The sequence below is a fragment of the Perca flavescens genome, chromosome 6, assembly GCF_004354835.1.
Source record: "Perca flavescens isolate YP-PL-M2 chromosome 6, PFLA_1.0, whole genome shotgun sequence".
NCBI lineage: Eukaryota > Metazoa > Chordata > Actinopteri > Perciformes > Percidae > Perca > Perca flavescens.
Window position 1 is genome coordinate 37,046,393 of NC_041336.1, and position 12,984 is coordinate 37,059,376.

At 39.0% G+C, this 12,984-nt stretch overlaps 1 protein-coding gene across 2 annotated transcripts in view; it reads left to right on the forward strand.

Moving 5' to 3' along the window:
* nipal2 (NIPA like domain containing 2) overlaps positions 1–12,042 on the forward strand; it is a 54,962-nt gene extending 42,920 nt beyond the window's left edge. For both annotated transcript variants that reach the window (XM_028581631.1, XM_028581632.1), the window contains 8 exons: positions 3,250–3,309; positions 4,430–4,551; positions 7,560–7,656; positions 7,933–8,068; positions 8,284–8,372; positions 11,065–11,128; positions 11,224–11,321; positions 11,495–12,042. In XM_028581631.1, coding sequence (XP_028437432.1) covers positions 3,250–3,309; positions 4,430–4,551; positions 7,560–7,656; positions 7,933–8,068; positions 8,284–8,372; positions 11,065–11,128; positions 11,224–11,321; positions 11,495–11,595 — 767 coding nt within the window. In that variant the 3' untranslated portion in view covers positions 11,596–12,042. The remainder of the gene's footprint in view (positions 1–3,249; positions 3,310–4,429; positions 4,552–7,559; positions 7,657–7,932; positions 8,069–8,283; positions 8,373–11,064; positions 11,129–11,223; positions 11,322–11,494) is intronic.
* Positions 12,043–12,984: the final 942 nt, after the last annotated feature.

A 12,984-nucleotide genomic window follows, 5' to 3' on the forward strand; every position in this document is an offset into this window, starting at 1 on the left:
AACCAGCCTAACCGTACAGATCCACTATTGCGACACGACTGTCGCGTGGACTCGTGACGTCATATAGCCATGGTTGATGCTCCACGCCCCTAACCAGCAGCTGATTGGACAAACGCGTTACGTGGGTGTGTCTATTCGAGAATTTCAACAGAGTGTCATGGCGGCTCGTTGAGAATACGATCTCGTATTTTACAAAAACAGTTCACCGAAATGTGTTTCTGAAAACATTTTAAGCAAGAAACAGGCCATGCAGTTGCTGAATAGGTCTTCATTTCAGATCAACAAAGGTCAGTTTGAAAGATTTTCGTCTACTTCTACTGGATAGTCGCGTTCAACGCGATTCATTTGCATAAAGCTGGGCATCAGCCAGCTTCTTGACGCGCAGCATTTTTTCAAATGTAGCGCCGCCTTCCCGGAATGCTTTGCAGGAGCGTTGAAGTCGCTTGACGTAACCCATAGGAATAGAGCGGGGCGCGATGCGACAGAAGCGTCGCACGGACAAGTGGATCTGCACCGTAAGGATTTTGAGCATTATTCACTTTTTTTAAATCACACTGCTATTATTTTGAACACAACTGTATATATTGTTCGAGAATTTGAGTGTGTTGTCTTGTGTTGTCTTACTGACGACCATGCAACCTGTCCTCCCCGGGTCAAAATTGAAAATGACCACTATTTTTGATGTTTTTAATACTTTTTTCAACGTTTTTGGAGCTTTCTTTTACTACCACTAGTATATACACCATTAACACCAAGTTATTGACACTAGTTTTATACAGATTTTTGAATTCATGGTCAATAAATCTCATTTATACAAAATTATGCCCATTTGTTTTTAGTAAAACATTTTTTAATTATGATTATTTTAAATAGTTAATATCAGAGGAGCATATGTTGATGGATAATCACAGACTGTCAAAGTTGAGTCACTGTTTTGAAACTTAAAAAAAAAATAAAATCTCAAATGCTATAAAATTGAATAAAACATCCAAAATTCAACTGATCATTAATTCTACTTTCAAAGAACATTGTATGGAACTGTCCATGCTATTTTTGGTCAATTTAGTTAAAAGAAACCCATATTTCTGATATAAAAAATTAATTGAAAACACACAATATTTGCAATGTGGCAACAGTTCTTTGTATTTGAGCTTCTCTGGAAGATGCCATTTCAGCTTTCAGTGCTTTATTCATGTTGTATCCGTGTGGTAAAGGAATGTTTGACATGGTGTGTTTTCCTAAAGGGAGGTTCCCATTAGGGAGAGAGAGAGAGAGAGAGAGAGAGAGAGAGAGAGAGAGAGAGAGAGACACACACACACACACACACACACACACACACAGTAGCAGTGACAGAATTGTGTTCCCTAGAGGTTACCAAATTTCTCATTTTATCAAGCTGTGTGAATCTCACTTTGCACAGAGTTGCTATGGTTACGTGTTAGATCCAGCTGGTCCCAGAGGCAAAGGAGGACTCATAAATGTATATGTGAACATGCTCGCAGTATGAAACGTGTCATGGAGAGTCTTTATAAACTTCCAATTTGGCAGTAATGTCCCCGAGGCATCATGCACACCCTTGCCTAGTTTCACACGTTTGCTCCTTAAGACACTATCAGCAAGATTTTGTTTATAGTTACAGACACTGAGCATACTTGAGGAAAATTATTATTATAATAAATCAATTTTTGTGTCAAAGTAAAGCTTGGCTTGGCCTAGGGCTTATTAGCGTTGCCTAAAATCGACCTTCAGGTGGAAGCATTTGCTAATGTGCTCTACAGTCAATGTTTTACATCCACATTGAGAACCTGTCGGTCATGCCACAACACCACAGTAATCTAATACGTGACACGCTGTGTGTCTCTGGCATATTGAGCTATCTATGTTCTGTAGCTAATCTCCTTATGATGGTGGCAAAGCCTCTACACACGACTGCCTGACTGTCTATTTTTTGTATTTTCCAGCCATGTTCCCGTTCAATTTGTCTCTGTCTGCGTGCCATCACCTGCACGCCCGTCTGGCTGGCAGCCATTCATTGCAGGTGTCTCCAAATTCTCCCAGCAAATTAAGCTGCCACAGCTGGTTTTGCTGAAATATTGGTGGAATATATAACAAACAATATGACATAAAATTATGAAAAAAAAAGAAAGTGGTACTCAATAGTGTTAAGCACCTCCAACATGTCAGCCACAGTGTGTTATGTAAACTGACCTCTTTGCTGACAGGTTGCAGTCACTTGCATATCTATTTGGCTCCCTGTCAGTCTGTCCATTGCCTATTGGTCTTCTAGTTTGTTTTTCTGTCTCAGCCAGTTAGTTCGCCTGTGTGGCCATCCATCTGTGTACCTGCCTGTTTATCTGCATGTCTGTGTGTCGGCATGCGTATCTGCCTCTGTCTCACTATCCGTCTCTGTGACAGCCAAATGCTGTATGTTTATGCGTCCCCCTCGGTTCGTTGCATATCCCGTGGAAACATTAAGAAGACTAATCTGAGCCTTAGCTCATGTGAAACTGATTGCTTTTCAGCGTTGCAGTTTTTGACAATGATATTGATAAATGAGTTGATGAAAAATGTAGCATGGAACAACATCTTGCCATAATTTGATGCTGGTGTCATGATGTCCTAATGAGCTCCATTTATCTAAGCAAGCTGACAGATGTCATCAGGCTGATCAATATAAACATGTCAAGCATTGTGTGTGTATCTATTTATGCAGACATGTACTTACATTGTGTAGTCTCTACATGTGCAGTAGTGCTTTATGTGTAAATGCATATGATTTGTGTGTACATACAATATATATGTGAGAAATTACTTCTCACTTTGCACAGTAAAATCTAATTACTATTATCCAACAATAATATACATGTATACAGCCAGTCTGTCTGCAACACTGTTAATGTAATTGGTATTTTTATCAAGTCAATATTGAGTTAATTATCTGATCTTGCTTGTGATTAAACTGACTTGTTGCATCAAAAAATAAATAAATCCAGAATATAAAGGGGAAAAAAATGTCTGAACAACAATTATGATTTAATTGTCCAGGGACAAGTCGTGATTGGTATGTTATTGTGATAAACCAAAGAGAGCAAGTTTTAAAATTCAAATTCAAATTATTTGATGTCGAGACCGTGTTAAATGCGAGATAAAACTGTGTTCCAGGTCAGATTATATTCTAGTAGACTGAATTTGAACTGTGGCATGTTCTATTGGTGGTTAAACTAACAGGAATATATTTTTATTTCCCAGCCAGCGCTGTCATATCTGTGGTTTTCCTCAAGGAGAGGGTGCGCGCCTCTGACATTGTTGGTAAGCAAACACTCGATCATTAAGGACATGAAGTACGTGTCCTCTCAGATTGCTGCTGTGACTTGAAAACTAACATTCAGATATATCAAAGGGACTTCAGAGATTATGTCAGTGTGAAGAAAAAAAATCTTGTGACAGAGGAACTATATTTCATATATCTGGTATTGTTTTTCATAACAATTTGTAGAGTCTGCTCCAAAATGACATGGTCATTATGAGTCACAACCGCTAGATTGGACATTTATATCAGCACCCCACAGCCCTGCATACAATTTTTTTGCCTGTCTCACTATTGTCTTGTAATTGCAGCCACATACTGGAAACATTTATTTATGAAGGGGGAAATCACTGAGCAAGCTCTGTTTTTCAGCAGAGCCAACAGATAAGATGTAAAAGATGAGTGACAGTGAATGAGGTAAACTGTTTTCCAAGCCCAATAGTAAAGGATTTGGCAAATTCATTAAAGGTCATTCTTTTGACAGAGTAAGTAACTACACCAGCTTGCTTTTCGAGGTTAGTCTTAATTTTAATTTTTTTTTACTGATGTAGGCTGGTAAGATATCGTAAGTTTTCAATTATGGTTTATGAGAGAAAAGGGTTGTTCATGCCCATTGGACAGGATGTAAATATATATCACATATAGTGATATCGCCAATAATAGAATGAATGTCACTGTGATATAGGGGCTGTACCAGGCAAAGGAATGTGGTTAATGACATCAGCATAGTCCAACTAGCAGACATGTAGACTGAACCAATGTTTTAACTTTTTAAGTAAAATACTTTGTTTCTAAAAATTATTAATTAATTTAAAACTATTCAGTTACTAAAAAAAGGGCACTCTTCATCTGTAGGCTAGTGCCAGTTTTAAAGGTTGAACCAACCTATCTGAAAAGAATTGTATAGCAAGATTTTTTTTTTCTATTTTAGGGTGACGGTTTATATCACTTGTATCACCTTCATTATAAACAGCCATATATTTGCTGTCCAGAATCTGAGAATATTGGCTGCTAAAACAGGCGAGTTTACATTCTTTGCAACTAGTTCTGCAATCACATATGAGTTTGAAACAAAACTATTTTACTACAATCTCATCACTCTCCGCTCTCTTTCTCCTATAGGTGGCACCCTGGCAATAACAGGGACATATGTTCTGGTGACCTTTGCCCCACACACTTCCACACACATCACAGCCCATCTGGTCCAGTACTACGCTGTCAGCTGGCACTTCCTGCTTTACCTCGTACGTAACCCTTTAGAACTGCCTGAGTCTAGTAATGTGTAAGCAGGTTCTTGTTTCCTTGGAGCTACGGTTTGTATGTCCAAATGGATTGCTGTCATAGACATAAAAATAGTAGACGTAGCATCCGTGACGTCACCCATTGGTTTGAGGACTGCCGTTTTAAAGTCTCGAGTTTGGTTTGGTTTTTGGAACCAGATGCGACGATTTATGGCGAGATGTTAGAGCTGGGGAGGATGACCCGGCCAAGCCAGAGTTGTTTGAGTTTCCATAGCACAGCGCTAAGCTAAACACTAAAGATGGAAAACACACGCACCTCCCAGTTTTCCACTGGCGCCATTCATCTGCATGTACGGCAGTAGGCTACAGAAAAGAACAAAAACATTCCCTTAAGTTACCAGCTAACGCTAGCGATAGCTAGCTAGCAGAACACAGAATAAGGCATTTCTAGGCATTCAAAATGTCCTAACTAACTTTGATAAAGTGAAAACACACATTGATAGGGTCAAAGTTTAAAAAAAAAAAACACGGACAACACCCAAAAACAAGTTTAGGTCTATTTTAATGTATACAGTGCCATGGTTAGCATTGCTTAGCCTCTATCATGATCTGACAGGTCAGTGTGTTGCTGGGCCCTAAATCATCATCGTCTATTTTAAAATAAACGGGACCATAATTCACAAAATGAACATCATGCTCAATTTAAGAACAATTGAAACTAGCAAATGAGGACATAAAGTCAATATATTTGCTGAGGTAATAAATAAAGTGAAAAGTAGGGCCATTTTCCCATAGACTTATATAGCAATGGACTTCTTTTTTCAACCAGTGGAGTCGCCCCCTGCTGGAAATGAGATAGAATGTGGCTTTTAAGGCACTTTCGCATTGACTTCACTTTTTAGGCCCAGAAGCTTTGTCCATTATTTTGCAGTCTATGGTTGCTGTATATTTTACTTATAGCATCACACCACTGAAATGTCCTCAACTGTCACTGTATACATACTAGCTCCTGTCCTGCTGTTACTTACCTTATTCATACCGTTAGTGGAGAGGAGCAAGCGGAGGGTTAGCCTACTTTTAAGGGTTAATTAAAGTATTGAATTTTTATTAATCCTCAAAGAGCTGAAGTAAAGTTGATGAATGACCTGACCTCAGAGAATGATGTAATTAATCCTTGCCCCAAGAAATATGTCTTGTTTTTCTTGTTCTTGTGACTAATATGGATGAGGTCAGTTCTCTGTATGGCTGGTGTGTTTTATGGAGTTTGTGATGTGGGGAGCAAGTCCATTAAAACTAAGATTGTCTATGTTTTTGCACTTCGCATTAAAAAAATACTGGTCCAACCTCAAGGTCTGCAAGTACATTAACACTCCCCCTTATGCTCTCCTACTCCAATTTCGCCTCAGGCAGGGGTGGCATAAACATAGCTGTTACTATAGTCACGGATCTGGTACAGAGCTGAACCAAAGTGTTTTTCTCAAAACCTGCTTATCACAAAAATGAAAATGGTAACACTAGTCTCGATAAGACCTCGACTTTTTTAAAGGAAGATTTGTGCAGTAAAAAGTCATATCCTGCTGCTTTTCCATTGATGCCAGGACTCCCAGCGAGAGAGGGAGCTCTGTGTTTTCCACTTTTCAGGTTAAACTTCTCTTGTAGAAATACAGTGCTCTGTGTAATTCAAGAGTGAGGTGTGAAGAGAATCACTATATTCTGTGCTATAAAGTTTAACACCTTTGATCTGTTATTCAGGAAACTACTAGTAGAAGATATGTAGCCTATTGCAGTTCTGATATTCATATATTTGTCAATTTATATGGTATTTACTTCTAAAAACCATTAGATGTACCAAGTCACCCCTGAGAAAAAATATCCTTCTATGAAGCACATAGTCATTTTGTTGACTGTCTGAAGAGGTGTTGATTCAACTTGTTATTTTGTCAACCGCAAACTGTTATTATCACACCAAAACTCTCTAAATATTCGCTTTACTGTTTGTGGAACAACCGATTATCTACACATAATCCATCAAACCAGGCAGAGATAACCTAAAAGGATAAGGGGGGATGCTCATCGGGGGTGATAGCCAATAGTATAAACAGTCGATTGTGTGCGATCATTATTCAGGGCACAGCATTTATCTCAACCACATTTCACTCTTGAATCTATTCCTCTACGCTGTGCTGAAACCAAACAAAAAAAACTGCTATTGGATGACAAAAAAAGAGAAATGTCCACGCTGATTTTAAGAAAATGCAGATGGACGAACAGATGTTTTCAGAATGAGATAGTCGTGCTGCCTCTGGCTGCAGTGATTGATGCTGTGTAAAAGGGTATGCTGTTTTCCATTTCTGGCGATGCATGGTGAATACTCATCAGCCTGCGGAGAAACAAACCTCCAACTGTACAGGCAAAACTCTAATTGGGGTTTAATCACAGGAAAAGAAATATCTATCACTGTCTTTTCATCATTACCGGAAGTAATACATAGGATTTCATACTTAGACTTAGACTATTAAACAGTGTTGGTGTTACTAACAGTGTGTGTAGTGTTAAATGGTACAGCAAATGGCCCAGCTCTTTCTAAATACATTGAAATAAGCCCTCTATTTAACATATTTACAGAGATACAGGTTTTAAGAGACATTTAAAAGGTCAGCTTGCTTTCCTCAAGTCTACTTTTCTACTTTCTTATTCTTCTATTCTCCATCTGTTAGAGCTGTGTGTGGTGTAATATCAGAGGTCCTTGAATGACTAAATGCTAGTGGACTCACAAGGACAGCCCTGGGCCGCCCTAATTAAAGCTAGCAATTCATTTCATTTTTCTGCCACGGTCATTTGTTTCAATTAAAGCACACTGCTCACTGCCTGCATACAGTGCTTTGTTATATAGATAAGATGGTCAGTAAAAGTACAATTTCAGATTTTCATTTTCTGTGCAAAGTTTGAGGTAATGGAATGAATTAATGTGTATCCTCTCTCTCTCTCTCTCTCTCTCTCTCTCTCAACAGTTCTTAGAGATTGTCGTTTTCTGTATCCTGCTCTATGTTTACAAGAGGAGGAATGTGAAGCACATCATCATTGTGATGCTGCTGGTGGCCCTGCTAGGTATGAACAAATACAAGCTGTCTGATTGAGGTCAGAGGTTATGGATTAAACCATTTGATGTAGTCAGAGGTTGCTTTGTTGCCTGGCTACCAAAAAATGGACTCTTGGTCTGTTATTGTTTGAGTAGAGCATGATGGAAGAAAATAATTCACTAAAACTCTACTTACAAACCACTACCACCACCCCTACAAATCATGAACCAATGAGGAAGTCCTTTATCGCTCCATGTTGTACACCTAAATGCTGAGGTGATCTGTTGCTTCTGTGTCGCTGCAGCCTCTCAGACAGTCATCTCAGTCAAAGCTGTGTCAGGGATGATCACCGAGTCGATAAAAGGCCAGCTGCAGCTCATCTACCCCATCTTCTATGTCATGCTTGTCGTCATGATCGCCACCTGTGCCTTCCAGATCAAGTTAGTCAAGGGTTTCTCTCTCTTCCTCTGTGTACCTTTTTTTATTGCTCAAATCCTTCATGTTTAAATTTGACTTTCCAATTGGATATGGTGACTTTGAACCTGCAGCGCTCCTACATTATTATGATTGATGAATAGGCCGCTATGGTGTCTCTAAAACCAAGGTGATTGTATTCACTGCATCTCTGAAGTCTTCTTTTCTCCTCTCTTTGCAGATTTCTCAATCAGGCAATGAAAATGTTTGATGCGACAGAGGTGGTTCCTATCAACTTTGTGTTTTTCACCGCAAGTGCCATTGTTGCAGGTATGTCAACCATAAAGCTGTCACTTTCTGTGTTTTAATCACTGCCTTGTGTTTTCCCATTTAAATAAGACACGTTTCTAATTGTCAACAAATCCTATGAAAAGACCAACGCCAACTATGAATTGTTCCAATACTGCTATTCTGCATAGCCTGATATAACATAATTGTCCAAACAGGTGACATGTATCCTTTCTAGCCACTGTAGTTTATTTTGTACATTGTCCTGGCGCCACAAATACTAACAAACTAAATATGTATTAATCTGTGGCTGAATAGTCCCCATTAAATGCATAATTGATTCATGTTGAGTAGTGTTAAAAATGACAGTGCCCCGGTATTAGATAAGATATGCTCACGGCCTTGTCTGGATTAGGCACAGTGGTATTTTGAGCGAAATGCTAACATCATGCTTATATTTCCCAATATCAATGCTAACATGCTGAAGTTTAGTAAGCATATGTCTACCATCCTTGTTTAGCATGCTAACATTTGCTTATTAGCACTTAATACAAAGTACAGCTGAGGCTGATGGGAATGTCAGTTTTTCAGGTATTGGACAAATGAGTATGTGATTGTTAAGTTAAGATGTAGTGAATATCGCTTTACTGTCAGTCTGTAAACACAGTGTTCAACGTTGGCCCCTCCCCCTGGCTTAGAGCCAGAGAGAGAGAGGTCGAGCGAGCTAGAGCGTGAATGAAAAGAGTGAGCGCAAACAAAGTGGATCAGAGGAATAGAACTATAAAATTAGTTTCACAGCAGTTATGTTCTTAAGCCCAAATAAACACACCCACACGTCCACAGGAAGGTGGCACATTGTCGGATAACGAGTGAATGCAGAGCTTCATCCTGTCTGTTTCTGTGTGTGTGTGTGTGTGTGTGTGTGTGTGTGTGTGTGTGTGTGTGTGTGTGTGTGTGTGTGTGTGTGTGTGTGTGTGTGTGTTAGACGTGTGCGTCATTGAGACGATGAGGGGCAAAGCAGCAGTGCCAAAAAAAACAACAGCAGCTGTTTGCTGTCGCCCAGAAACGTCCCACATTCAGAAGTAGAAGAAGAAAAGAGAAAATACAGACAGAGGGCAGGGTCTCTGCAAATACAAACACACTTCTAATGGGTCATATTTGATGATTGACAATTTTCTTTTTATTAGTCTATACATTGTTTGTTAGGATAACACTGCATATTAGCGTGGCTAAAGTTTTTTTTAATGAGCTTGTATTTCACTATAACAGGTTAAAAATGAGGCAAATTTGTATACTTTTAATGAATGAATTACAATTAGCAGCATTATTATTTTAGTGTGTTCATCTGAACATGCAAAAATGTACCTACAGGAAAGCACACTATTCAACATATATGTAAAATAAAGGAAATATTTCCAGTTATAACTCAATAATGAATGAATGAATAATTTAATTGGGTTTAAAATGTGCTTGACTTTCAAGGACATTCTAATTTTTCCTATAATTTGGACTAAATTACATTGTTCTTTCCAGTAAAATTCTATGAAATTACTCATAAATTATGGACCAATAAGAATGAGACTCATGTCTTCAGTAGTAACTAATTGGCTGAGTGTCACTAACAGGGAAGGGTAGTCAGAAAATATTGCGAGACAAATATGCATCGTTGCTTTTGATCCTGATTTGTTGGCAATATGAAAAACAAATACCAACTCAAACTCAACACTTTTTCTGATAAAGATATTCTCCAAAACAAGCAATAGATGAAACTGATTCATGATGACTCAAAACCGTAGAACATAATCCACAGTAAGATGGTGATTCACTCCTGTATATGTGAACCACTTAGGAGTCTTTGTTCAGCAAAAGCCCCGCAGTATTTACAGCATGTTTGACAATGGACCTTACTTTACTAAATCCCTCATCTTTATTGTTATTCTTCTAATAGATAAATTGCAGGTGGCATGACATAATTTCTAGCTATTTCCAATTCAGCGGAGTGTGATAGCAGAAAATGTCTCAGTGGTCCAAAACATCAACAGTAAACATCATGTTATGGTATCAGTCTCTTAGAACAAAAGAGCAACAGCTTCTTTCCACCATTTACACTGATGTCCTCTAATCATCCAGGGAGACATTCTTCATAGAGGAGGGAGAGCCACAAGGCATCTAGTGATTTGAGTTACTCTCACCTTTTTCTGAGACTCTCCTGCTCCGATACTGCTCTCTGTATTACTATTGCTCTCTCCACCTACGCATATAACCCACAATTGACTGCATTGAACAACACATTGCTGATGTATTATATCTGGCAGCTTAAGAACATCTGGGGGTGGACTCCTTTAGGATTAGTTTTGTTCCGCATTGAAGAAAATGATTGTTTTGGTGGGAGGCGGTCACAGCAGTAGACTTGTGGACAGTAAAGTGAGCACAGCAAAAGTGAAGGTACATTCACCACCTTCTGCCCAAATAAACGCTCACCGAGAGGAAAATGTTTACTATTAGGATACTCTGAGGGTTCGTCCGTGATCCATCCAACATTTTCCATGTTGCTACTTATCTGTGGGTACTACACTCTTCAGTTAATAATCAAACTCTTTCCTCTCAGCATCCCAGTGTAACGTGTGCTCAGGATTTTCAGGGCTTTGTTTCAGAAACAACACACATGAGATGACCTTTTCTGCTATTCTATAGAAACTAAAAATACTTTTCAATGTGCTTTGTCATTTTGCAGGGATAGTATTTTACCAGGAATTTGAAGGCTTGGCTTTACTCAACATTTTTATGTTTCTTTTCGGGTAAGTATTCAGTAACACACCAGTATGTGCAGCTCATTAAAATGTGGTTATTTACTGTAAGATGGCCTCAGTCCTCCCTAAAACTCTCTTTCCAGTTGTCTTCTGTCTTTCCTTGGAGTTTTCCTGATAGCCCGAAACAGGCCAAAAATAAAGCAACAAGATCCCAATTTTCTCGCAATGGATAAAATTCCTAGTAAGTTTTTTGATCAACTTGTTGCTGACCTACTTGTATTGAGTATGGTGTATTGATTAGCCAGCGGTGACACTATGAATCTGCTGGCGGTGACCCTGGATTTATCTGACTGCCAATGTCTGCGACTCTGGCAGCAGGCGCCGTCTAATGAGCTCCCCTGTCCGTGTTCACAGGGAGGGGGCACACAGACAAAGTGCAGCCTGAGGCAACGACATACGGATCGCTGGCAGCCAAACTCATGTGCAACAGAGCTGGCCAATCAGACGATTCATAGGACCAGCTCCATCTGTTGGAGGTTCATTTTGGTGGATTTGTGTGCCTGTGTGTGCGTGTGCCTGTGTGTGCATCCTTCCTCCTGGGTACTTCAATAATATCTCTATTTAAAGAAATAAATGCATGGCATCAATTCAAACCAGTGCCAGCTTAGCGGCAGTATTGGTGGCCACATTGGTTTTACATTTTATGTCAAAAATGGCAAGTATCTCTTTCAATATCCTAGAAATCTCTTGAGTTAACAGTATTTCCAGCAGGGTTTTCTGGAATAACTGATGAGGAAAAATGTACTGAACGCAATGAAACCCCTCAGGATCACAGTGCAACATCAAATGCCAAAGGTCCAGTAGGCCTTCCAATATAACATATGTGATATGTTAATCAATTGAATAAATGTATCTATGTGCGATCAGTTGTCAATAAATAAGGACAGTATCTGACATTTCAACAGTGTGGAGATTCTGTGTCACACAGGAAAGTAAGTGCACTACTGCCCTCTAATGGCAGGGGAAGCTCTTTGTACGGGTTGTGTTGATCTGTGAAGTGAATTCACTTAAATATGAAATAACAAACCGAAGAGTAGTGTAGTAGTACTTATATAAACCTTCCCTTGTGGCTAATAGATTTTTAAATTGCTCTCCCTTCTCTGGCAGGTTTGAATTAGTCTGTGAAATACTTGAGCATGCTTCACTCTGAAAGCAGATTCCAAGAAGTTGTATTTGTATATTAGTTTATAAAAGCACTAATGCCTGCCCTTCTTTACCTCAGAGTAACCTCAGACTACACACTCAACTGCTACCAAACTTTAGTGTTGCTAAGCAACAAAACTTTTATCTACCACCTACACATTATGGGATGTGTGGGAAACCAGTTTTCATGCCAGTGCAGCTTTAAAAAGAATGCATGTTAAAGTATCAGTTGTTCAATGCATTTACTTATAAAGGCCGGGCCATAATGCATTTCTCACTACTGGAGGTTTAATTATTCAGTGTGCTCTAACACCTGTATGGTCCTACACAGAAGGTGACAGTAATTACCCACATATGAACAATTCTGTCAAGTGCAGTATGGGTATTTTATTAGCTTATGTTCTAACAAAACCTTTTCATGCAGGGGCATTTTTAACAGAAACTGACACTCTTCTCAAATTCAAAGCCATTATTTTTGGCTTATTAAAAATAATAGAATGGCACCAACAAATACTCCTGACATTATTAGCATGGATATAGAGGGATGTTAAATCATCGTGAAAACCCAGTTGATGAAAGAAAACCGTATTTAACAGATCACTTTGTGGAGCATCCCTCTGACAAAGGCATTGGTATGAAAACACAACCAACCTTTCTTAAAGTGCTCATATTATGCTTTTTGGCTTTTCCCCCTTTGTGTT